Genomic DNA, 23,752 nt, shown 5'->3' with positions numbered 1-23,752 from the left:
AGACACAGGCACTAAATCACCTACTTGGACTCATAAACCTGATTATGGATAATGTTTCTTGTTTTGTTTTACACCACTTGTCTTCCTCTTCTTGTGACATACCTCTTAAATTCACAAGTGCATACTGTACTATATATATATATATATATATATATATATATATATATATATATATATATATATGTATCTCTCTCTCTCTCTCTCTCTCTTTATATATATTCAATGTATGAATTTCCCCTGCAGCATAAAACATTGCATCTCATTGTCACTTTTTGCCGGATACCAACCCATTTACCAGCACAATGCTAAAAATTCATTGTGATGTCAGGCTGACTCTGGAAAATGAGGGCTGCTATTTGTTTCTTCCCCGTAGTATGTATATGCTCAGTTATTGACTGATGTCTTAACAGAGTTTCACTTTATAGTGATCAAACCACTCACCTACTGCAAAAATAATGAATTATTGAACATTTCCTATGTGCTAACAAATCTATAAGCAACAAGCCACCTCTTCCTCAGAGAGGCGTTTCTGTCACATTAAAACCTCAGAGGAGCTTTTCACTATCACTCACGCTACAATCAGTCGGGGTCTGTGATGTTGATCTGGCCTTTGTGCGTGTTTGGATAGCTAATAGTGAAGCGGATCAATAGGTCTGATTGAGAGGTCATGTAGGAACATGGCACTTTGATGTCCACCGGGGATCCCATCCAGTCCCTCATCATGCCTCCTCATGAGACTGTGAATGATAAACCACATTCACAGAAACATGAGGAAAAGAACCTCTCACTCACACAGAGAGACTCACAAAAGTAGAAAATTGATACCAGAATTTTGAGTGTATGTAAAAAAATATTTTTTTACTACAATGCCACACATCAAATATGATAACATTTCAGGATAAAACAGTGGGGCAACACTGAAAAGCTATAAGTTTTTGCGTTGTAGAAAGCCAGGATTAGCAAACAAATCACTGCCTTTAATAATGAAAGCAAGAACACAGAAATGAAGAAAGAAAGGGACACCAAACTTCTAGTCTCTGCTGTGAGTGGTTGTGAAAATAAGCATTTCCTTAAATACAATTTCTTAGTAGATCCTGCTGTAATCTCCTCGCTCTAATCCTGCTTTCGCCTGCCTAAACAAAAGCGTGCAAGGAAGTAGGAAAAAAAGGGTAAAACCTCTTTGCTTCCAATCCTATTTCTTAACCCAATCCACGCCACATAAACCCTGCAACTCTTTTACTCTAAGCCTTGACACAAGCCTTCCTGCTTTCACTTTCCTTAATGACTGTGGATGTGGACGGAAATGCAGATTAACAGCTATCTCTTACAACGCCACTGGGGACCCGTTCTTTGCCTTGATATCACAAAAAGTGTCAATAATAATGGAAACGATAATAATACTGACTGATTGGAATGATTGCTCAGGATTGTGGATATGACCTGAAATCAATGAAGATAAACTACTTTTATTGATCTTCTTTCCTTCTCATATTAGCTTTTTGTCTTCAGTTATAATGCGACAACTTTAGTAACTAAGCTACTAAGATTCTGTTTAGATGCCATTATTTGCTACTGCGTATCCATTGATATTTACTGAAAATTAAAAGTTTACAATTTTGGTACTTTGATTCTCCCACTATATCAACTACATTTGACCGATATGTCTCCATAATTCAATTACAATATAAGTTAAAAGCTGATTTCTGCATTTTAAGACAAGTCACACTTGTTGGAAAAGTTCAAAACAGTAAGATTTGGCCTGGTTGGCTTTGTTTCATTTTATTGGTTTGCTTTATGTGACTTTACACTAAAAAAAAAAAAAAAGAAAGCAAATGGAGCAAAATAATCTTGGTAATTTGTCAATGAAGAAGAAACTTCCTAAACTCTCGCTTCCTCTCTCCCTCAGTTTCTGTACTCTCACAGCCTGGCTTGAAGGGTTACATAGTGTCCAGGTTTCTGTCAGACTGATGTGCTCGCAGGGGCTTTCCTATCATTCCCTCTTACTCTGAGTGACACTGATACACTGATGCACTGTAAACATAAACATGCTGCATGTGTGTGTCTATAGCTGTGTGTGAGCCTGTGTGTTTTTGATGGAGACAAGGAGGCGAAAAAGCAAACGAGAGCGACGGCCGAAGCGTCAGAGTGTGTGCATTTCTGCGTTAAGTGCACGTGAGCAGGCGAGTGTAATAGTGTGTAAATACTCAATAACAGCCGACACTTGTCAGCCCTCTGCTCTGTACACACAAAGCCTGTGGTTGGGCCATTGTTGAACTCCGCCTCTCCATGCCATCCCTCCAACCCCCCCCCATCCCCTCCCAAATGGGCTTCTCAAGCAGAGATAATTATGTCTATTGTGCCCCTTGCAGCACGCGCTCACACTCACGCACACACACACGCATACACATTCACTGGTTTGTGCTAATTAACACACCCACCCACGTGCCTGCTCAACCTAACTGAGTAAAAGATGGCTGCCAGCACCCCATCTGTTCCTGTCCGGCTCTCAGTCGCTCTCAGCACACTGGGGCAAATATGAGAGGGGCAAAAATATCTACAGAAAGTGAAAGACCAACTGACAGAGGTGAACAAACCACAAACAAGTGAAAAGACATACATTTCCACCCTGTCATGTTGATTATGTCAGTTTTAGACAGTTTTTCCAGCACCTCATTGCTGAGTTTTGGACATACTGCCACACGTTTGCAGGTGTATGCTCATGGTGGAGGCTTCATCTGCATGATTTAGTCCCCCATTAACCCTTCCCTATTGCCTGCTGTGTACCACATGGGACAGAGGCAGGGGTAGATGAGGGAGAGGTGAGAGAGGGATGATGTGACACCCAAGGGTTGGGGGGGGTTATGTTCCAAGAGCCCTGGGGATGCCACGTATTCCCCATCCTCCTCTATCACACAACGTCCTGATGTACTCAGACGGCCCGAGCACAACAACAGGCGAGGCGTCACAAAGCAGAGCAAACCGCAGCCTTAATGTATCCCAAGTTAATGTTTAATGAGTACGCCATATTCAGGCTGGTACATGCAAAATCTGAAAATGGCTTTATTGTGTTACTTTTGAAGGGCGCGTGTGTCTGTGTGTGCAGAGAGGCTTGTTCAGTTGTACTTACTAGAAGCAAGTGTGTGTGTCAAAGTGTGTTTACAAGCGTCTGCCGTGTCCCAGACAAGTGTATCCATTAATGTATTCCTGCTCTGAGTACACAAGCACAGATTTACAGACATGGTGTCCTAACACACTGCTGCTCTCCATGACGTCCCTCTGCCTTTGTCACCTCTCTCCTGCACCTGTGTGAAGCCTTATGACACTAACTTTCTAATTACACAGAGGGAAAACTGTATAACCATCTATACACATACAACAGTATTGTTATATAATGGTATTCCCTATGTGTGTGTTTTTATTTTATTTTTTTTCACCGTTTTGTATACTTAGTTTTTTATTTTTCCTTTTGTCCTACAGAAATTATAACAAGCATATTTCAGAGAAAAAATACAATTAATTGATCTGTTTTATAAATAATCTGCATATTAATTGACAAAGTGGACTGGAGTGTGCTTGTCAGCATCATCAGACTCCCATGTGTATTTGAATCACCTTATCCTACAAACCAGTCAATTCAGCTGCAATGTTTTAGCTGTTTGCGTAGATGTATGTGTATGTGTGTGTGTAGCTGTGTACTATTGAGTCTATGTAACCTCCTGGTGTCCAGCACCCGAGGGGGCCGAAGATTGATTTGTAATGTAGCCTGTAAGTGACCTCGCCACCTGGTGACTCCTGTTAGAATCCAATTTTACATTAGCGCCTGATACTGAGCATTTACACACTGACAGGTTATGACAGGTTACAGTACAAAATGTGCCTGACTTATGATATACTGCGGCTATTTTGTTAAAATATAAGAGGGGGTAGAACAAGATAGAATGAGAGTTTGGAGTGTGACTGAATGAGAGCAGAAAATATTGCTCTGTGTAGGACAGGAGTTTATTAATCTGGTTTTCTAATCTTATATATACACTGTAATTCTATTTTGTGCTTTTCGGCCTGAGGTTTTAAGGAAATGTTTATCAAATTACTGTGCAAATACATAAACAAGACCAAACAGTGTAGCAGGTGGATTAGATGGGGCATGGTTGGGCATCTTCTGTGGACCACCATGTGGCTACAGCCATCTGCTGGTCCAGTCTCTATTCATCGGACCCACTCATTAGCTTTCTGCTGATTAGACCGACGGCCTCGATCGGCAAGCTGAACCCTCTCTGTGTCCCACTGTTGTCTTTATTCCCGTCCACAAACCCTCCATCTCTCTGTCTCTGCTCCAGCTCGCCTCCTTCAGATCACTGCTCAGATTAGCAGACCTCAATTGTCTCACGAGGGTCACAAACACGCGTGGGCACACACACAGACACGCACGCACACAAAGCTTAACTACAAGGATAGTATGGGATGGGGAAGCGAAAGGGAAATAGGTCAGTCTGCCTGCACCCCTCCCCTCTTAACCACCCCCCCTGTCCTGGCTGGATGGGAAAGTGGGACAGGCAAGGGGACAAACACACACACACACATACATAATCATGCACACATATAATCACACACACACAAAATGCTCCAGAAGGGAAACATGTGTGTTTGACAAAATAGAACCTGTTGTGGTTCAAAGGGCATGGCTGCGTTGTGTTATGTCATCAACTCAACCTTCACACCAATATGTGACTGTGCTACTGATCAGAGTCTACACATAGCAATGCCTCTGTGCAAAAGCACAGATATGAAGTGCAGATAAACTACTTAAACTCTTTTTTTAATTCAATGTAGGGCTGTCATGATATCAGATTTGCACATCACAGCAACACTGTTGCCATATATATAAAAAAACCAAAACATGCTATCAGTCAGATTCGTCTATGACTTGGTTCAGTTTGTGTTGTCTGATCCACTAATGTAAAGAAAACAGGCCTGTCTGTTCATGTATGTACTCATACTGTGCTTTTGTTTTGAGATAGGGACAAATGACGAGGAAGAGGTACAGGAAGGAACTGTGATCAGATTCATTGTTGGTTCGGTGGTGCCACAAATGTTGCTTTGAAGGTGGGGAACATCAGTGAATCACTATGCCTAAAATACCTCAATTTACATTTAAAAAAGATAAAGTCATAAATAAGCACTGAGCTGTGAGCTGAAATGCATTTCTGAAAATAAGAAAAAGTTTTTCTTTTTCTTTTGTGACAGTTAGCCAAAGCCCACCAGATGACAATACATAGGACTGAATGATTGAATGCTTTGACTTGGTGCTTGCAGACCATTTCCATCAGACAATGCCCTCTCTCATCAGTAACAGATAACAGAGTATTTGCTCTCAGAGATACATTTAAGTGGGTCTGATCAGAATAAAGATTAGTACTAATCAGATGTTTGAATATTATTTGTTGACAGTCGTATTATTGTGTTACTAAGTGGCAAAACATAAAGGATTTTTATCTGTCCCCTGCTTCTCATTACCCTAAATTGTAACAAGCAGAAAAGGAAAATGGTGCAATGAATGGGTCTGACTATGTGTGTCTTTGCACAGTGGCTTTATTTCCTCAAATTTCACCATCATCTCCTGCTGTGACAAGTAGTCACCTACTCACGTGCACATCGGGAGCTTTCCATCATAAAATCTATTTTAACTTTCACATCTTCATTAAATCTATCCAGACAGTCCTTTGCTGGACAAGCAGGGAAAAAGCATCACTCTGTAGTGTTTGAAATGATCTAGTGAGGAGTAGGAGATCAGTATGAATACACTGGACTGTTTATATAACCACATGTATCAGCTGTATGTGTCCATGAGTATGTTTGCATATTGTGCACCCATGTAAGAGTGCAATAACAATATTCAGATTATGAGCTGTTGTGCAGACTATGTTGATTGGCTGTGAGGATGACGAGGTCACTTTGCTGATTGGAGGGTCAAGGTTGAATGCAACCACGCTGCCAGTGTTTGCCCTGTTTGTGTGTGCTGCTGTTGTAGTGAAACGAATGCTGAGTTCAGTGAGCAGCTCATCATGTTCAGCATCTGATCCTCACACTCACTGCTCATCAACTGACCTATATACCCCTAATTACACACTGGAGCCTCATGACAGTACAGAAACACCCCATACATAGAAATCACAAATATAGACACAGCGGGCTGGCATACCCAAAGCAGATCTACTATATTTATGTTCAGGAATCATCAGAAGTCACATGTAAACCGAGCGTGACGTCAACAACTCATAATCTTAAGAGCCGAACTGAGGAAAGGGAAAGAGAGCACAAATATGAAAGCATACGAGTAGAACATTTATGTCTGGCTGGCTGATGTGTGTATAATATGAGCATTCATGAGAATTTTGTTGAATTTAGCTAAGTAAAAAGCAGTAAAGTATTTTTCCCTACACACTGTAAGTGTTAATAGTGAATGCCAAAATAAAAGCATGGCAAGAAATACAAAAAGTGGGTGATTTGGTCACAGCCCTGAAAAATGTGGCCCATTAAAGCAGTCACATTGGTAACTGAGGACAAAAAAATAACTCTAAATACACAAAAATGCTACAGTATTATAAAAAAAAGGTACTGTACCCTGAAATGTCTGAAAATGACAAATTACTGCAACCTTGGTGCATGTACATGTGTGACACAGAGTCTGTGTGCTTTGCATACATATAATATAAAACGCCATCTGCCAGGACCTGAGGCCGTTCTTGCCCTACTACCCTCCTTGCTACTCTTCCTTTGGTTTGCTCTTCTTTTCCATCTCTCCTCCCTCTGCCCTTTATTGTTATTGCAAGGGGTTTTACATGCAGAAAATAATTAGGCCCGCATCTCAAACAAAATCATGAGAAAAATGTACCTACAAAAAAACTGGAAAAACACATAAAGACAGATCTCAACATTTATCTTTTCTCGCACACACACACACACACACACACACGCACACGCTCACATACACTAATGAGGTTAATGAAGATGAATGCAGGGGCACAGTCCTATTGACATCCTGTATCTCTAATTGTGGCCCTGTTCTTCAAGGACATAGTGGCAAGACAAGCAGGGAGTGGACCAAAATAGATCTGATGAGGAGAAAGTGTGGAACGGTCGTGCGATGTGGAAAGAGATGTCTGTCTTTCATTTTCTTTGGTGTCAAACACAATTAAAGGCACTAGCTGACATTAGCTTGAGATAATTAAATGTGATGTGGAAAACAGGGCTAGCAGAGTTGGAAAGATGGAACCGTCCAAAGAAAGAAGGTGGCAGACGAAAGAGGGTGAGGGTGGAGATATGTTCAGGAAGGAAGGAGAAGGAGGAGGAGGAGGAGGACCGGATCAGTGATCCAGAACAGTGAACAGACAGAAGACACGAGTTAAGAATTCGGTCAAACACAGAGCACAGTGGCACATCAACCGCTCTCACACACAAACAGAGACACAGACATAAAGACACACACACACACATAAAGACAACCCTGAATCCAACAGTCAACAATCAATGTGCCTTCACCATCTCGCTCCAAATTCACTCACTTAATGTCCTACCTGGGACAATGGAAACAGTGTCTCTCTCCCAGGATACAACACTGACGTACTCCTGCACAGCGGCGGGGATGAGGCACTTGAACACAGCTACGTTGCCCCGCATTGAGCGTTGGTCCGCCACCCGCACGGTGTAGGGCTCCCTGAAAACTACACAAACACAAACACAATATTACATACAACACACTGCATGTAGAAAGGATTCAATCTTTTAAATGGGGTTTTCTACCAAGGAATAAAGACTTCCCTATTTTTTTATGAACATTAAAAGAGATGAAATTGAAAGATGATGATTATCTACATAAAATATCCCAGAAGTGTTCCATTTAGAAGATGTGTCGACAGAGTATGAGCGCCATCAACATGGTCGTATTACCCGTCTTGCCAAGGCAAAAACAACAATCAGCACCGTGTTTACATCATCAAAAACAACACATTAACACTCCAGAGCAAAACGCCCTTTCATCAATTACCACAGCACTCCACATGTATTCACTGGAAATTACTGAACTACTCCTGTCTGTTGTTTGAACTCTTCTAATCCTGCCTCTGCTTTTGGCACAAATGGCACAAGCCACCATTAGGCAGGATAATCATGGAAATCATTTTCTAGCTCGGGGATGACATCATAATAAAACACTGATGTTTTTGCTCATAACTTCCCAAGTATACAACAGACTGAGCTGCACTGAAGGGTTAATGGTGCTTTGGTTTATTCAGGTTCATGCAATATTTTACACTCTGTTGAATGAGCAGGAGCTCATTAGCGAAATCACATGAAAGCTAGCACGTATCTGAAGGTTGCTAAGAAACTGGTTCGGAATCCCTTTCCTGGTAACAGACATGATGACAGCATGCATACATTCCTGCCGCAAGAAGAAAACACTTGCCAAAATTTACATCTTCTTTAAATAAATTAATTAAATTAACCCGTTCTGTTGAGTTCTTTTGAAACAGTATATTGAAACGCTTCTATTGTGAATTTCTTTACACTTTGCTGTAAGCCACGAGGCAGTAGCACTGAATTAAATTTGACTCCTGTCAATAGCTGCTCAGTGGCAGTGCAAGCGCAAAACTGTGGCCATAAAATCCCAAACAAAACACCCACATCCTGTCTGACTGTATAACCTGTGCACCAAGGCTTGACTGAAGCCGTTGGCTGCAGGATGTTTGGTTCATGCTAATCCCTCGGCTCCTGAGGCCTGGCTTTTGGGTCATGTGGGAATGAAGGCAGCAAGCGGCTGGCATGCAGCTCAGGGTCCTGGCTCAAATCCTCAACTTGGCACTAGTATTAGTATTAGAATGAATATGAGTATTAGTTTAGGTCGGTGTTGGGAGGCAGAATATGAAAACAGATGTTGATGGCAGGCGGGAAGGGGGAGGGACTCACTGGCCTGAATGAATGATGGGAAAGGGGGAGGGCAGGGCGATAGATGTAGTGTAAGTGTATGTATCTGCTGATGTTGACGTATCTGTTTACCGGGTAATTTTCCTCTTCGTGTTTCTCTTCTCGTTGTAGAGCTGGAGCTTCCCAAAACCCCTGATGTACTATTTTACTTTAGATGAGGTCTCGCCTATTAAAGCCTCACATGCGCTAATCAATGGAAAGCACCAATTAGGTTTGTTAATGAGAGATAATTAAAGAAGTGTGCTGTGGCTAAATTTAGTCTGGCACAAGAGGACAGTTTGAAGAACGAGGGAGCAGGGAGGAGAAGGAGGACAGAAATGGGAATGTGATGGCAACAGAGGCAGCTTCCGGTCAAAATTCACAAAAATAGACTGTAGAGAGTCTAGTGGTGTATACTTTGTGTGTATCCTTTACTATAACTGAAACCCACAACAATACACAACAGAGCATAAAACTTGGAGCTAAATTTTAGTACTTTACACTTAAGGACACACATTTCTTTTTTATGCAGTGAATTGCTTTTCACACCCTGCAAAGCATTTAAAGGCACTTGTTTGAGAAAAATTCAAGTGGCTGTCGAGCTCCTGTTTCTTCTGTTGTGCTGACCTTTGATAAATGGAAGGACTGCCAACGAGGATGAGCCAGTTAGCTCATATAACCTTTTGTCACAGTTTTCCTCCTTACCGGATGTGGTTATATCTCACAGTAGAGCTGCTACTTCACTCTAAGTACTGTAAGGGTTGTGTTTTGAATTTCTTTCTGCCAGATGGTGCCACGCCATAGATGAAGGGGTTATGTTGGTGTAAAGTGCAGTGGTTCATCAGCAGCTCAGTCAAATAGGTGTGAGCAAAGGCCAAGGCCTGATGTAGTACGTGATGCAGATGTTCTCTCTGTAGACTGTGTTCTAGGTCAATCTGTGTTCAGGTCGAGACAGGCTATTTTAGGGCAGGTGATTCTGTGTGTGGGTTGGGCTTTTTGCAGCTGCCAATCACATCTGCTCTAGTTTATGCTTCAGCAACAGTCTCTTCTTGCTGTGTCTCGCTTTGACCTTTCGCTCCATAACCCCACTTTTCTTTACCCTAGAGTTTATTCCCTTCCTGGCTGTCCGTTCAACTCACCGGCTTTGATGCGAATGTTGGGGCTGCGGATCTTGCCGGCCTGGTTTTCCGCGGTGCAGAAGTAGTCATTGTCGTGGATGTAGCTGTTGTAGGCAGAGGGCGAAAAGGGGTACAGTTGCAGCGTGCCATTGGCGTGCACATGCCGGATGTGGGGCACGTCGTAGATGTCGTCGCCGGTGGCCAGGTACCAGCGCAGTATGGCACTGGGGGTGCCCCCTGCTGGACAGGGCAGGGACACCCCCACCGAGCTTGAGTAGGTTACCCTCTGCAGGGAGGCATTCACAAAGTACAGCCTGGTAGAGCCCACATCCTCACTGTGTACTGCAGGGGCAAACATACAACACATCATCACTTAACAGGCAGAGATGGAAGTAAAGAGTCAATAACAAACACCTGTTACACGCTGTGCACACGATGAAAACACACAATAGTGTCAAAATAAACTTATCAGATTTCAGCAACACTGATTTAAAGCATTAAGCACCACAGTAAAGTGAAAATGTTGGACAGACAGGGAATGTCCTTCAAATCTGTGGCAAAATAATCATAACAAATGTGTGTCAAATGTCCAGCTGCAAACATCAGTCACATGATGCAGAAAGCAAGGGATTTGGGCCAAAGTCTGTGATGGTTTAGGTGGATCTGGGGGGTGGGAGAGGAGGAGCCTGTTACCTCCATACAGTTCATGTACAAACACATAAAGACAAACAGAAAGCAAGAGAAAGAGAGGGAGAGAGGAAGGGAGCATGTAGATAGGTTATGTGATTGGAATTTCTATGCCAGACGCAGAGATTTAAGTCTATTTAATCTCCTTACATATTTAACACACACACACACACACGCACACACACACAAACAAGAATGGTATTCATTGGCACTCAGATTAAACACATACACCTCCAGCACTGAGAGGACAGTAAAAAAAGGAATGAGGCAGGCCCGTCTGAAATTTGAGGTCACTATAGGAAAGATTAGAAGAAAAAATGGAAGGGAGACACCGCACAGATGTGGATGTTAATTCTAAATTATGTCATCTAATACAAACTGTCCACCAAATGGTCACCCTTGTACAGCTATACTCAGAACAGAAAGTCTTTAAAACATCACCAAAGGTGCTAAACGATACTAAAGTATCAAGGATTTCGATCAAAACAGGTTAAACTTAGCACTCAGTTTCAAATAGATCCAACAGATGTTCCTCTGAATAGCCCTGATATCTAATACTGCTTTTAAAGACTGAATTAAATCAGTAAAACTGATCAAAATGAATAACTTTCTCATTGTTATAATCACATTCACTGATTCAAATAAATGTATGTATGTATTTATTTAGGTGAGATCACTGACTTTTATGGGATTCTCTTTTTTTCTTTCATATTTATTCCTCATTTAATCTCCCCCATATATCTAATGCACTCATTTATTGCATATCAATAGGCCCAAAATGTTTTCTGATGCAGTTACATAACAGATCTGATGACAATCTGCAAAGCCTTTCGAGAAAATTGGCTTGGGGAAAAAAACACAACTGCTGAGCTCAAATGGATTGGAAAATATCTTTTTTTTTTTTTTTTTAAAGTAATTTAGCACAAAATTTCTGATGTGAATAAATAAAACAAAATCAGAGCTATAACAGTAAACCTCATATCCGTTGATATAAGCACAGGACTTTTAACTAACAGTTATTTCATTTACTTTTGTCACTATTTTATTGATCACTTTGGTCAACAAAATCTTACAATGGGAAAAAACTTGCCACAATTTCAAATCGCATTTTTTTTAACAGTCCTCAAAACCCATGAAAAGAAAGGCAGGCATTAAATACTTAGAGGTGTCAGTGAGGGAATATTTTTGCTTGTTTGTTTTTTTTTTTGTTTTGTTTTTTTTTACCTCATTTTTGCCTTTTTTTTGTAATTTTATGCTGGATTAATCACAAAAAATGTTCATCCTATTAGGCTGTTCATTAGCCATCTCATTGTTTCAGCTTTAAGAACTGGAAAACGACACAAGGATAACGTTACCAACTCCTCTCCTATGATCTTGATCACCTGAGTGTGTTGTTGACATCAAATGCACTTTACTGTATAAAAGTTTATAGGAAGATGATAACAAACAACAATGATCACAGCCAACAATCTTCAGATGTTTTAATACACAAAATATTTCATTATTTGCCATCGTTAATGATCTAATTATAATGGTAATTGTTTTGTATCAACTAAATAGAACAGGGGTATCAAACTCAAATACACAGTGGGCCAAAATTCAAAACTGGAACAAAGTCGCGGGCTAACATTAATATTTATTGAAATATATTTATTCCTCTAGATATGAGAATGAATCTTTTCTTATGGACTCAAACACGTTTTGCTGAAAAACTGAATATGGAACAAGCAAAGCTTAATACTGAATAATATATATATTAGCTGTATAATACCAGTAGGCCAGCTCTAATAGTAATTTGGTATGGCTTCCGCGGGCCAGAGTTTGACACCTATGAAATAGAAGTCTTACTGTGACATCATTTTTTAATAATAATAATAATGCAACCGTCCTATAAGACTAATAAAACCCAGAGATGTTCTAAGTTTTTTCATATTGTTGCAGTGATTTTCAATTTATCAAACTTATCTTATTATCAAAGACATGATATAAACTTATCACATTAATTCTTGAGTCAAAAAAATCTGCTACAGTGCATTTCTTTAGTTGGGAACATCCAACCTTTCGAGATTTTGGGCATGTAGTCAGTGAAGGGTGGCTTCAAGCTATGGGTGATGTTTACGGTCAAACATTAACAAGTGAAGTCTGGCAGAAAAAATCAACACCATCAACAGTATCATCATGGTAGGACTAAGCTCAATGTACCAGATCGAAGAATAATGCAGCTATCTTATCCATTTAGTGGGGTTAGTCAATAATTCCAGCTTCCTTTTAAAGAAGTGCCACTGTCCCTGATGTAGGGATTGATAAATCTGGGCAGCATGTTACAGATGGTATATGAAAATGTGTCTGGCAGTCCAGTGGTGGGCTGCAAAAACCAGGTCAGACTCCCTCCCCTCTGCAGATTACTGGTAATGGCCCCTGAGCATAAAGCCCATATTAAAGATTGCAATATCTATAATCTCCCAATGGGGGGACAGCACTAAAGTACTAGAGTGAGGGGGTCACCCTGAGCTTGGGGGGCTGGGCATCAGGAGAACCTCTCATACAGTAGATTATATGGCCTGGGGGCGTTGGCACCAGGCGGGGCTTGGGAGCACTGGGACTGATGGAGCAGGAAGTGGAATACGAGGGGATCAGAGTACTTCCACTCCCGAGCTGGTCAAAGCCAGGCAAACTGCATGTGCACTCAGCTGACATAAACAGACATGCAGACACATAAATACATTCACATACACATCCCAAAGTAGCTCTCAGTGCTCAGTCACACTGGGGGGTGGAGGAAGCGGGTTGCCATGGTGGTGCTGGCACTTGAAAGCTGTGACTGAATATAAAAAAACAAAAAACAATGCAACAGTCTACCCTAACAACAATGACCCACTGAACAATCTAAATTTAGAAACTGCAAACAACCAAATCCCATAGTCTGTCACACTTTTCCAAATATGAACAGCTGCTGAAGTGAGCAAATATGTTTAAATGGAAAAGATTCCAAACTAAGCACAGCCACACATTACAGCTCGGTTAAAAAAAACGTGTTTTACTCACTGACATACCAGAAACTGCTATTTTGTTAAGTGTGTGAGGGACAGCATTATCATCCCTCTCCACCAGGTGCACTCCAAAGCTGAACTGGCACTGGTTTGTGCCAGACTGGCAGAGTTTCCACTCAATTTAAAACTGACAGATAAAATGTTACTTATGACCTGTGCCCGTGTACAAGGCTTGTGTAGCAAGCATCAAAATGCCAACAACACTGTAAACACACGTGTTTATGCATAGCTTGTAATGGTTATCCCCAGGTGACAAATGCTTGGCCAAATGCAGACAGTCCACACTAAACTATTCAACATGTTCATAAAGACAAACTTAACTGAAACTGGTGCAGTGCAAACTAATTGTATAGTGTTAATATTGTGTGCGGTGATATTATGTTAATACAGGGACAACAAATGTTGATATTTTATTAAACAAATGAAAATACTATCCAACACTGGAGCATAACGGCTCAGTCAGACAAGTAAAAACAGGACAGGACAGCAACCACCTTACAACTACAGTGTAAATGCCAGAATTAAGTTGTGGTGACTAAGTGATTGCCCAGAGCTTGTCTTGGTCTGGCAAGCTGACTTGGTATCAGTCTCTGGTTATATTCATAAAAAACAGTTGTAACATTTAAATATAAATTTCTGTCTACGTAGACAGCAACGGATATGTGATTTTTTGATGATCCATCAGTTAATTGCTATATTATCAGAAATAGATTGAATATGATTGTCAACTTGACAATCAATCACAGACTGATATCAGACTCAGTCTTACTGCAACATTTATACTAAAGTTCATCAATCAATCAATCAATAATGAATAACTTAAGTGACACAACTTACATCACCCATAGCTTGAAACGGATATAACCTACATACTTACATCAAGGACAATAGTTACCAAAAACAGAGTACTGTACAGTAGGGCTGGGCCATATCATACCTTTCACGGTAATACCGGTATAATGTTTTGGCAACGATAAGAAAATGAAATATCACGATAGAATATGCGTAAAACGCGCATGCGCAGTGCCTTTGTTTTCATACGCACATGGCGGAAAAAGCATGGCGGTAACAGAGAATGAGAAGGGCGAAAGCGGATTGTTGAATGAAACTGATGAACCAGAACTGGTTTGTAAAAATGCTGCAACTTCAGTGGTGTGGAACTGGTTTATCTTTCGTCCGTCAGATACACAACAAAGCACTATTTTTGGTAGAGCATGCTAGCGGGCCGTCATTATGACCGTTTTTTTGGAAAATATGGCACACTTAAAATCAATCCTTTGATTTTTCTGAAAATTGACAGTGCCCCTTATAATCCAGTGTGCTTTATGTATAAATTCTGGTTGTGTTTACTGACCTGGAAACGATTTTATGTTGTACACGGCGCTCGAAAATCTGTCAAATGTTTTAGTACGACTTTGCTAAGGTACGAACCTGCACAGCTTGATGGATTGTTGGAGCATTACGGCTATCGTAGGCAGGCGCCTCGCGGAGTGATACGTACTGTGCTTCAACATAATATTACCGCGTTGTGTGTGTATAATCTCTTTCTAAGTTTTGTGGATATTAAACATGGTTATGCTGAGGATATGTCGGCCAATTTCCACTGGAAATGCCTTTTGGTTAAACTGTCAGCAAGGAATTTGCATTTGCATTGTTAATTTTTTTATATAACTTTAATGCAGATAAAAAACAGCTGCTTGTTTAAGTGAAAATACATTGATGTTGTATTTTTTTTTTTTTTTGCACTAATAAAGTTGTAAAGTTGTATTTTGTCTAGTGTCAATTATATCGTCAGTTATGTCGTTATCGCAAATTTTCAAATGTATATCATGATAAATATTTTTGGTCATATCACCCTGCTCTACTGTACAGTAATTAAAATTAAATACAGATAAGAAGCAAACCCAGGTTGTAGTGTGAATCGGCTGATAAAATAGTGCAAGTTACAGTGCTGATGTAAACATCTATGTTTGTTGGGAGCAGTTTTGATTGTAAATTGGATATTGACAGTTTAACTTTGAAAACATAATTTGGAGCTGAAAAAGATTTTTAAAAAAAATCTCAATATATGCTATTGCAATACTCATCATATCACAAAATGGTAAAAATCGCATTAATGTCATATTTTGAGTAACGTATTTAAATAATATCACATCATGGGGTGTCTGGTGATTCCCACATCTAAATGCCCATTGTGCTTACTCCAAATTAGAGGACAAAAAAAACAGGGTAGTTGAATAAAACCTCATTTGATCACATATTCATATCATAGAGTTCCACCAAGTGCCATTAAAGAAAAAAGCATATTTTCTGAGGGTCCGATGTGAGGCTTTCAAATGTTTATTTGCCCAAATAAACCCCCAAACACCAAACATCTTCTTCCTACGGGGCATGTCAGAACATGTTCTCAACCATGTTCTGACACAGGAACTGCAAAACTGTTTGCCAAATTGCCATCCCACCCCTATTTTTTATCCCCCCACCCAAAAAAGTTGAGATATAAACTTAAAGTTCAGCACAAATGCAGGAGAAAACTTTTGTTTATTTCTCATGATATTTAGTTTCTAAATCTGCTTTGCTCTGACCTCGGTAAACACTTTCCTGCTGACTTTATGGGCATCGGTGATCATGTTGAAAAGAAAATAATAAAATTGTAAATCTTGGTCATACTGTGTTTCAAGATGGACGACTATCTGTAGTTTCTTCTTCACAGTTAGACCCGCCCTTTGTCACATTTGTTTCTTTGCAGCAGATTTTTGCCTTTTTTAGGAGCCATTTTTCTGCAAAATCACTGTATCGTGATATCACTGTTATTGTGGGCGCTGTATCATGAAATCATGAGTTGTGATTTCCAACCATAATAAGAATTTAAGTCTAGCAGTATGTCTACAGACATTACCCTAATAGCAGTATTGACCAAAGCTGTGGGGTTTCAGTGTTGTTGCTGCTGTAGTTCAACTGCACCCAGGAGGCTTCATCAAGCTCGTTCAGACACAGCACCAGAGAGCAAAGCAGCCCTCACTGGAAGGTGTTGGAGCACCGAAGGCACCGCTGGAGCTAAAGCTTAGGCTGTCAGAGTCACAGCCACTATTTTATACATCCTGCCAGAGAGTCACGCATGAATATGTATGTCGAGGAGGCAGAAGTCATAACCTATGCAAGGTTTCATCATGCATAATGCAGCTGATCTACGCCTCTCCAGGACGGGATGGGACTATGCACAGGAGTGCATGCACACACAAGCACACACGCACACACACCTGACGTTCATAACTACATTGTAATGAAGGAGGAAAAGAAACTCTTAAAGTCCCATTCAGATGTGCCTGCAACCAACCATCAACATATTACATCCACAGGTTGCTTCTCTTCCTCCCCCTCTTTTTTCACCCATCTCCATCTTCCCATTCCTTCTCAGTGCTACAATAATTTTCACAGCATTTTCATCTTTCATTAACTGGTATGGCACGTGCAGTAGAGGCCAAAAGCAGGATTTACATTTGCCATGGCATATGTCAAAACCCCTCTCCCGTCCTCTCCTCCAGTTTTTGCTATTTTGGAAACAGGTTCACTTCCAAGCAGACTGTGGCTACTACACCGACTACACTCCTTGCCTGCCACCTCTCCATCACTCATCCTGTTTTTGCGACAGAAAGTTGTGAGTTGTGTTTTGATAAGGGGGCAAAGGGAGTGCAAGTGTGTGTGGAAACAAAGCGGCACAGGATGCACTAGAAGAAGACACACTGGCACGAGAGGTGTGAATTGAATATTGGTGAGATATGGGGGGGGGATAAAGATAGGTGTAAGCTTAAGGATCATTCTCAAGGGTCTGGCATAAGTAGGTGGTTGGTGGGTGGAGAAGTGTGCGTGTCTGTGTGTGTGTGTGGGGGGGGGGTTGTTGGGTTACATCTAATCAACGAAGGGGTATCGCTGTTCCCCACCCACTGTCTTTCTGTACACCCTGTCCCCAACAATATGCTCCCCACTGCACCCACCCCCACCACCAACCACCCCGGAGTGTGCTGTGTCAGTAAAAAAAAAGTGTGCTACTTCAGCAGTCCCCTGGGACCTGCTCCCCCTCACATCAAAGCAGCCAGTTTCTCTCTTAATGTGAATATCAAATCTGTGGATCACAAGTCCCAGCACAGTCTGCATAAACTGCCCCTCCCCCAACCTTTAATTCTGCCTAGTGATGAGGGAGAAGAGAGGGAGGGGAGTTACTGCGAGAGGAAGCGATTGAGGGAGGGAGAGACGGAGAGAGAGAGAGGGAGAGATGGAGGTAGAGAGAGGGAGATCCAACAAAAACAACTACTTGCTTCAGAGATTTGACATTTGCTGAACACTCCCTCCTTCTAAAAATGTGCAGCGCCGGCATCCAATAAAATTTGGAGGAGGTCTGGATCTGTTTGGCACTGTGTTTGGTGCTGTTACACAGAGTTCTTGTTGGAAACAAAAAAATAAAAAAATAAACAAATTTCTTACTGTAATTGATATTTGTTTGCACCCTTTTTCTCTTGTTTTCATTGATGACTTCTTATTTATAAACTCATTTGCATGTATAATAGATTTCAGGGCGAATGGGAGAGCAGGATGACAGTGACAGAGCTGTGACGTCCTATTGGTGAGCTGGGAAGTGCAATAAACCCCTTTTTTTTTGCTGCCGAACACCAGCACAGTTTCCCCACCATTTGGCAACGAATTTGACTGCAGAAATGTTTTCTTTGTTAAATCGTCAATGATACATGGGCTTTGTGTTGCTAAATAAAGTCTGATCAGTTATCATTAAACTCTTGTATTTTTATTTTTTTTAAATATTTTTTCCTAGAAATTTCTATATTCATATTTCAGCTGTGAAACATTTCATTTAGTTTGAAATAAATAAGTCAGAATTTGGGTATTTTTACTGTTCAAAAGGGCAAAGTCACTCGGAAAGCTCTTCACTTTTCCTTTAACCTCTTTAAGTTTTAATTTTACATTCTTAAATGTGAAATTAAATGATGCCAGGCTTGATCTGGTTAAAAAAGGGCAAATAAAATGGAGGCCTGGGTCCTTCCTGAGTGATGATTGGCACCCCTGTGGACCACGCATCTCTGTCATTGAGTGGTGCATAAAGCTCAGATTGCAGCTTTAATTGTGTAGCCCTGCAAAGAAGCACAGGGAATTGGGCTGGGAAGGGAAAAGGGGGGATTTTTTCACATTTCTATTGGCAAGGGGGATGAGCAATGGAGAGCGCAGGAAGCAGGTTCACCTTAGCGCTTTACACACCTCCAATTAAAATTTGGGATATATCATTCACATGCTATACATAAAATTTGCCATTTTAATTAATTAGATTTCATATTAAAATTCAAAACAGGCCTACAGCAGGCCTTACACGTGAAACTTGATTTCATAACCTGCTAATTAATCCACAGTTACACTGAATACGGTCTGTGGCTATAATTCATTAGCAGCAAAATGAAAATACCTAATTTCACTTTAAAACCACCAGTTAGCGCTATAAATAAATCCTCGTTTAATTGTAAATAATGCTAATTGTAATGTATGTATGTGCTATTCTTTGAAGATTTATTACTTACCCTACGTCCTGCCTGTCTCCTAAACCCTCTGACATGATTTAGTACCCTTTAAAAACATTATTCGTGTATAAATTGTATCGTAAAGAACCTTATATTTAAAACAAATAAGTAAAATAACTTCGAGTTTCAGGAAAATTCAAAACACAAGCTAACAACCAAACCAAGAGGGACGTCCCAGTCACTTGCCCTCCTCCACGCGCCCGCCAACACAAACACACAAACAAGAACCCGGGGCGCACGCGCTGGCACACGCGCGAACACTACCGCGGGGTCCAGGTGCGCTATTAGCGAGGAACATGACCGGGCAAGTCTATAATCTGCACCCACGCCCCTGGAGTTTCTCATTTGGTGAAATAAATTTGCGCATATATTAATACGATTCCACAGAAGCCAGCGAGGCAATGAAATGACAGCTTTCAAACTGAATAATTTATTTGTATGAATAATCAAAATTAAATCTGAATAAAAACCATGTAGCGCATATAGCTAAGTCATATTATTGGATAACTAAAAAAAACTCAATAAATTAATTAGTTAATTTAAAAAAAAAATAGAAAGACAGAAAATATCACAACTTAAAAATGGCAAATGGACCTAATGGCCTATTTGAGATCGTTTGCACTGAGAACGGCCATATTCCTTCTTCCTGTCAATCCACCGTATCCCGGACTTTCTGCTAAATAAATTTACAGCTTCTCAGGGCCACTGCTAATAAGGAAAAACAATGTTTAAACAAGTCTCTAAATAGATAGGCTACACAAAGGCCTATAAAATGCTCTCATCTAGAGATGGTGTTGAATTTTGATATTTTGGACGCAGATTTATTCGGGATTATTATAATGCACTGCAATAGCAGAAGATCAACTTTGCAATAGGGTCAGGGATTTGCTGCATATACTGAAGAAGAAAGGAAAAAAAAAACAAACCCGAATCTATTTAAACAAATGCAACTCCGTTTTTTTTTACATTTTCAGCCAGAATTAAAAAAAAAGGGGGAATTTTCAAAAGGACCAAATAAATTAAATAAGGGGGAACATAATCTGAATACACTTAATTATGGCCTTTATGTGGGTGGAGACCTATTAAACTAATAAGGCCATTCTAGGAGAATGGGCCTTTTATTTGTCATCCATTTTAAAATGGGAACAATTTGTCATCACACAGGAAAATCAATTAATACCCTTTAAAACCTCGTCCTAAAAAAAAAAAAAAAGAGAGAGAGAGAGAGCATCTCTGTGGAAGCGAGCGCCCGCAGTCAAATACAGCCCATCAAAACAGCTGCAATTAGCAAATGCTACACAATGAAAGCGTCAAGATTTCAAAAATCACGCGCATCCAACCCCTTTCAAAAAAAAAAAACTTTACAAGAGGGCAACATTTTGAGGGGAATGTGTTCGAAAATTGCCAATCAATTTATGTAATTGCAGGCCGCTCCATGTTTTCATTTCTGTCTCAACCCTCCCTCTATATTTGCACCTCATTCTCCCTATTCAGCCATTTTACATATTCATAACTGGAGTTGGTAATGCGAAAACAATCCGTGCTATCAGCACCATCTGCGAGATCAGGGTCCGCTGCATAAAACCACTACACATCCAGGTGAAAAAAAGCACTTCACACCTTTACTTTCACACATTTTCTACTTACTCAGCGCGGAGGCTTTATGCATTTTTTTTAATTTAAATGATCTTTTGTTTTTTCAACAAATTACTCATTACAAAATACTCGATGATGCACCAAAAGGAAACGCCACAAATCATCCAAACCATCACATGCATCGTAATCCTCTTCAGTACATTTCATCCAACTTAAAAAAAAAAAAAAAGAAAGAAAGAAGGAAGAACTCCAACATTCAGTATGTATGGTGTGAAATATCCCAAGCATTTCTTTTTTTCTCTTACCTTCTTGGAGAGAGTACAGCAGGAGTAAAGTTACAAGCCACATGCCATAAATAGCAGGTATATATTTCAGGAATATTTGGCAATCCTGGCAAGTGTGAGGCGCGTTTTTTTGGCCAGGCGGGTCTCCGTGCTGGACTGGCGACTGTGCTCCCCGGAGGTCTCTCCAGCCCTGCTGCCCCGCTAAGCATGGAGGGGAAACGAGAGGCGCCTCAGCCCCGCCCATGTCCCTCCTCTCCTCCCAAGACTACAGTGCATACAAATCCATCCTCCCTATACTGATCAAACACAGCGGAACGATGGATTGCAGCTAAGCCGATGGTTAGTTTTAGGCGAACAGTGTGTTTTATGGACCAGTTTTGTCCAAATTGTCACACTGTTTGAGCGGTGGAGCTGCGCACACAGATCTGTTGGCACCTTTGGAGAGCGCACCCACCTGTGCGCCCCTGGTGATCGCCTTTTCTTTGCGCAATGTGGAGCTACAAAAGCCGCCTAGAGAGTAGAAATCTGTCACTATGCTTTCCTTTCAGTTTAGGCTTTAATCACAGGGCCGAGACGCTGCAGATGTCAGTAAGCCACAACTGATTTCTTTTTCTTTGTCTTTCGGAGCCGTGCATATGCGTAGACATTTGCGCACAGAAATGCACTGCAGACTGAAAGAAAGGAGGAGGTAGTAGCAAGGTGTGGGGCATGACACTTTAGACTGCGCCGCAGGTAAATGAAATGAAGGATAACAGGTTTTAACGAAGCCCTCGCGGATTGTGATTAAGTTCCTACATCGCTGCTTCGCCCCTTTCACTCCGCTCCGTGTTGCGATGTGAAGTTCCACTGTTCACAGAAATGAATGGAGAGAGGCAAGTTGCAGGACACTCCCAGTTCATGGAATATTTAAAGTCACTGTGGATTCTGGCGGTGAATCTGAAAAGTGATCCTCTGCTTGGAGCTACACATCAGTGTGCATTCAAGAAGCCAACAGAAAGACCGACGATCTACACTTATGAATAAACCCAATAGAAAATGAACCGAATTCAGCAAAAGTCGGTGAAAAATGTGACTGAGTGACAAATTTACTTTGCATATTACAAAATAATAATAATAATAATAATAAAAAAAAAATCTATTATCAAGTTTTTTTTTCGTTTTTGATTCTGGGTTTTTAAGGTAAACATTAAGACTTGCCCTTCACTATGAAGTGAATCATATGATGTGATGTGACGATACACCTTGGAGGTCTTTGGAATTAGTTTTTTTTATTGCTCTTTTGTTGTTGCGGCAAACAGTTGATTAAAAGTGCTTGTAGTGAAACTACCCGACCAAATATTGTTTTTATATATATAAAATAATAAAAAATCATCTTCTAAATGTTAGTAACAGTTTCCACATTCAAAAAAGTTGCAGTAGCATCCAAAACAGGAAACAGCCTATGATAGAAGTGGCACAAGTGCATCTATGCGTGTTTGACACTAAAGGGGTCAGAAGTCGCTCATTAAAACAGTCTGCGTCGAACCTGTTTTAACTTGGAGAGAAGTCTGTCAGCCGGTATCCTCTCCACCTCTCCCTGAGTCTGCAGAGGCTGCTGTGCTCTGATCTGACCCGAGGTTTGAGCATTTAATTCCACATGCAGGTCACTACTGACATCTGCTGGTGGAACTGACATCAGACATGTAAACGGCTCATTTGAGCAAATCTCCTCACAGTGATTTACTATTTTGGCAACTTCTCGGCCTCCTTCACTTACATATGCACATCTTTGGATCTGGTATTAAAAGTTCCTTGGAATCAAGTTCATACTTTTAATTATATAATTTGACAGAAGGACCAAGCCTCAGCTAACCGGTTACTTTTGAGCCTCTGAAAGCAGGAGACTTTGTAAAAACTGTGTGTATAAAGATGGCTGTTATTCCTAAACAATCAGTACATATTGTTTTGGCAAAACCACTGATCGTTTGATTTAAAAATCCACTATAGTTGTGCACAGAAGGAAAATTAATATATAAAAAGATAACGAAAATTAAAAAAAAATGGTTTAAACAACAACAACAACAACAATAATAAAAATAATAATAATTATTATTATTAGTTGAAGGAAATAAATAACTGAACTTTATTTTATTCAATAAAACAGATACTAACAAGGTCCTTTAAGGGCATAAATTGCAGTTGAAAAAAATCAATAAATCTCAATGTATGTCATTGAAATAAAATATAATTTTGTTGCATACTGGAAAAATGTTAAAACTCCAATAATATTGTATTGTAAGTGCAGATCTGTGTTAATATTGCATTGTGGGGTGTCTGTGATTCTCACCTTCAAGAAACACAATAAATAGGTGTGGATTAGTAATATAAAATATAGAGAATACAACAAAGCTATTAAAATGTTATTCTGCTGTTACCAAAAAATAGAACCATCTGAAGCCTGAGCACTCTGAGGGATCAGGTCATGTATGTTCATCTTATTA

The 23,752-nt window shown here is 40.4% G+C and overlaps 1 protein-coding gene across 2 annotated transcripts in view; it reads right to left on the bottom strand.

Moving 5' to 3' along the window:
* The window catches only part of LOC102792898 (cell adhesion molecule DSCAML1-like), a 54,603-nt gene extending 33,087 nt beyond the window's left edge, over window positions 1-21,516 (bottom strand). For both annotated transcript variants that reach the window (XM_006802138.3, XM_006802137.3), the window contains exons 1-3: window positions 21,294-21,516; window positions 10,098-10,418; window positions 7,575-7,721 (exon numbers count right to left, since the gene is read on the bottom strand). In XM_006802138.3, coding sequence (XP_006802201.2) covers window positions 7,575-7,721; window positions 10,098-10,418; window positions 21,294-21,516 — 691 coding nt within the window. The remainder of the gene's footprint in view (window positions 1-7,574; window positions 7,722-10,097; window positions 10,419-21,293) is intronic.
* Between the last annotated feature and the right edge of the window lie 2,236 nt (window positions 21,517-23,752).

The sequence above is a fragment of the Neolamprologus brichardi genome, chromosome 10, assembly GCF_056152115.1.
Source record: "Neolamprologus brichardi isolate AB-2024 chromosome 10, ASM5615211v1, whole genome shotgun sequence".
In the NCBI taxonomy this organism is placed as follows: Eukaryota; Metazoa; Chordata; class Actinopteri; order Cichliformes; family Cichlidae; genus Neolamprologus; species Neolamprologus brichardi.
The sequence above is the reverse complement of the archived record's forward strand: the minus strand, read 5'-3'. Positions and strand labels throughout refer to the sequence as shown.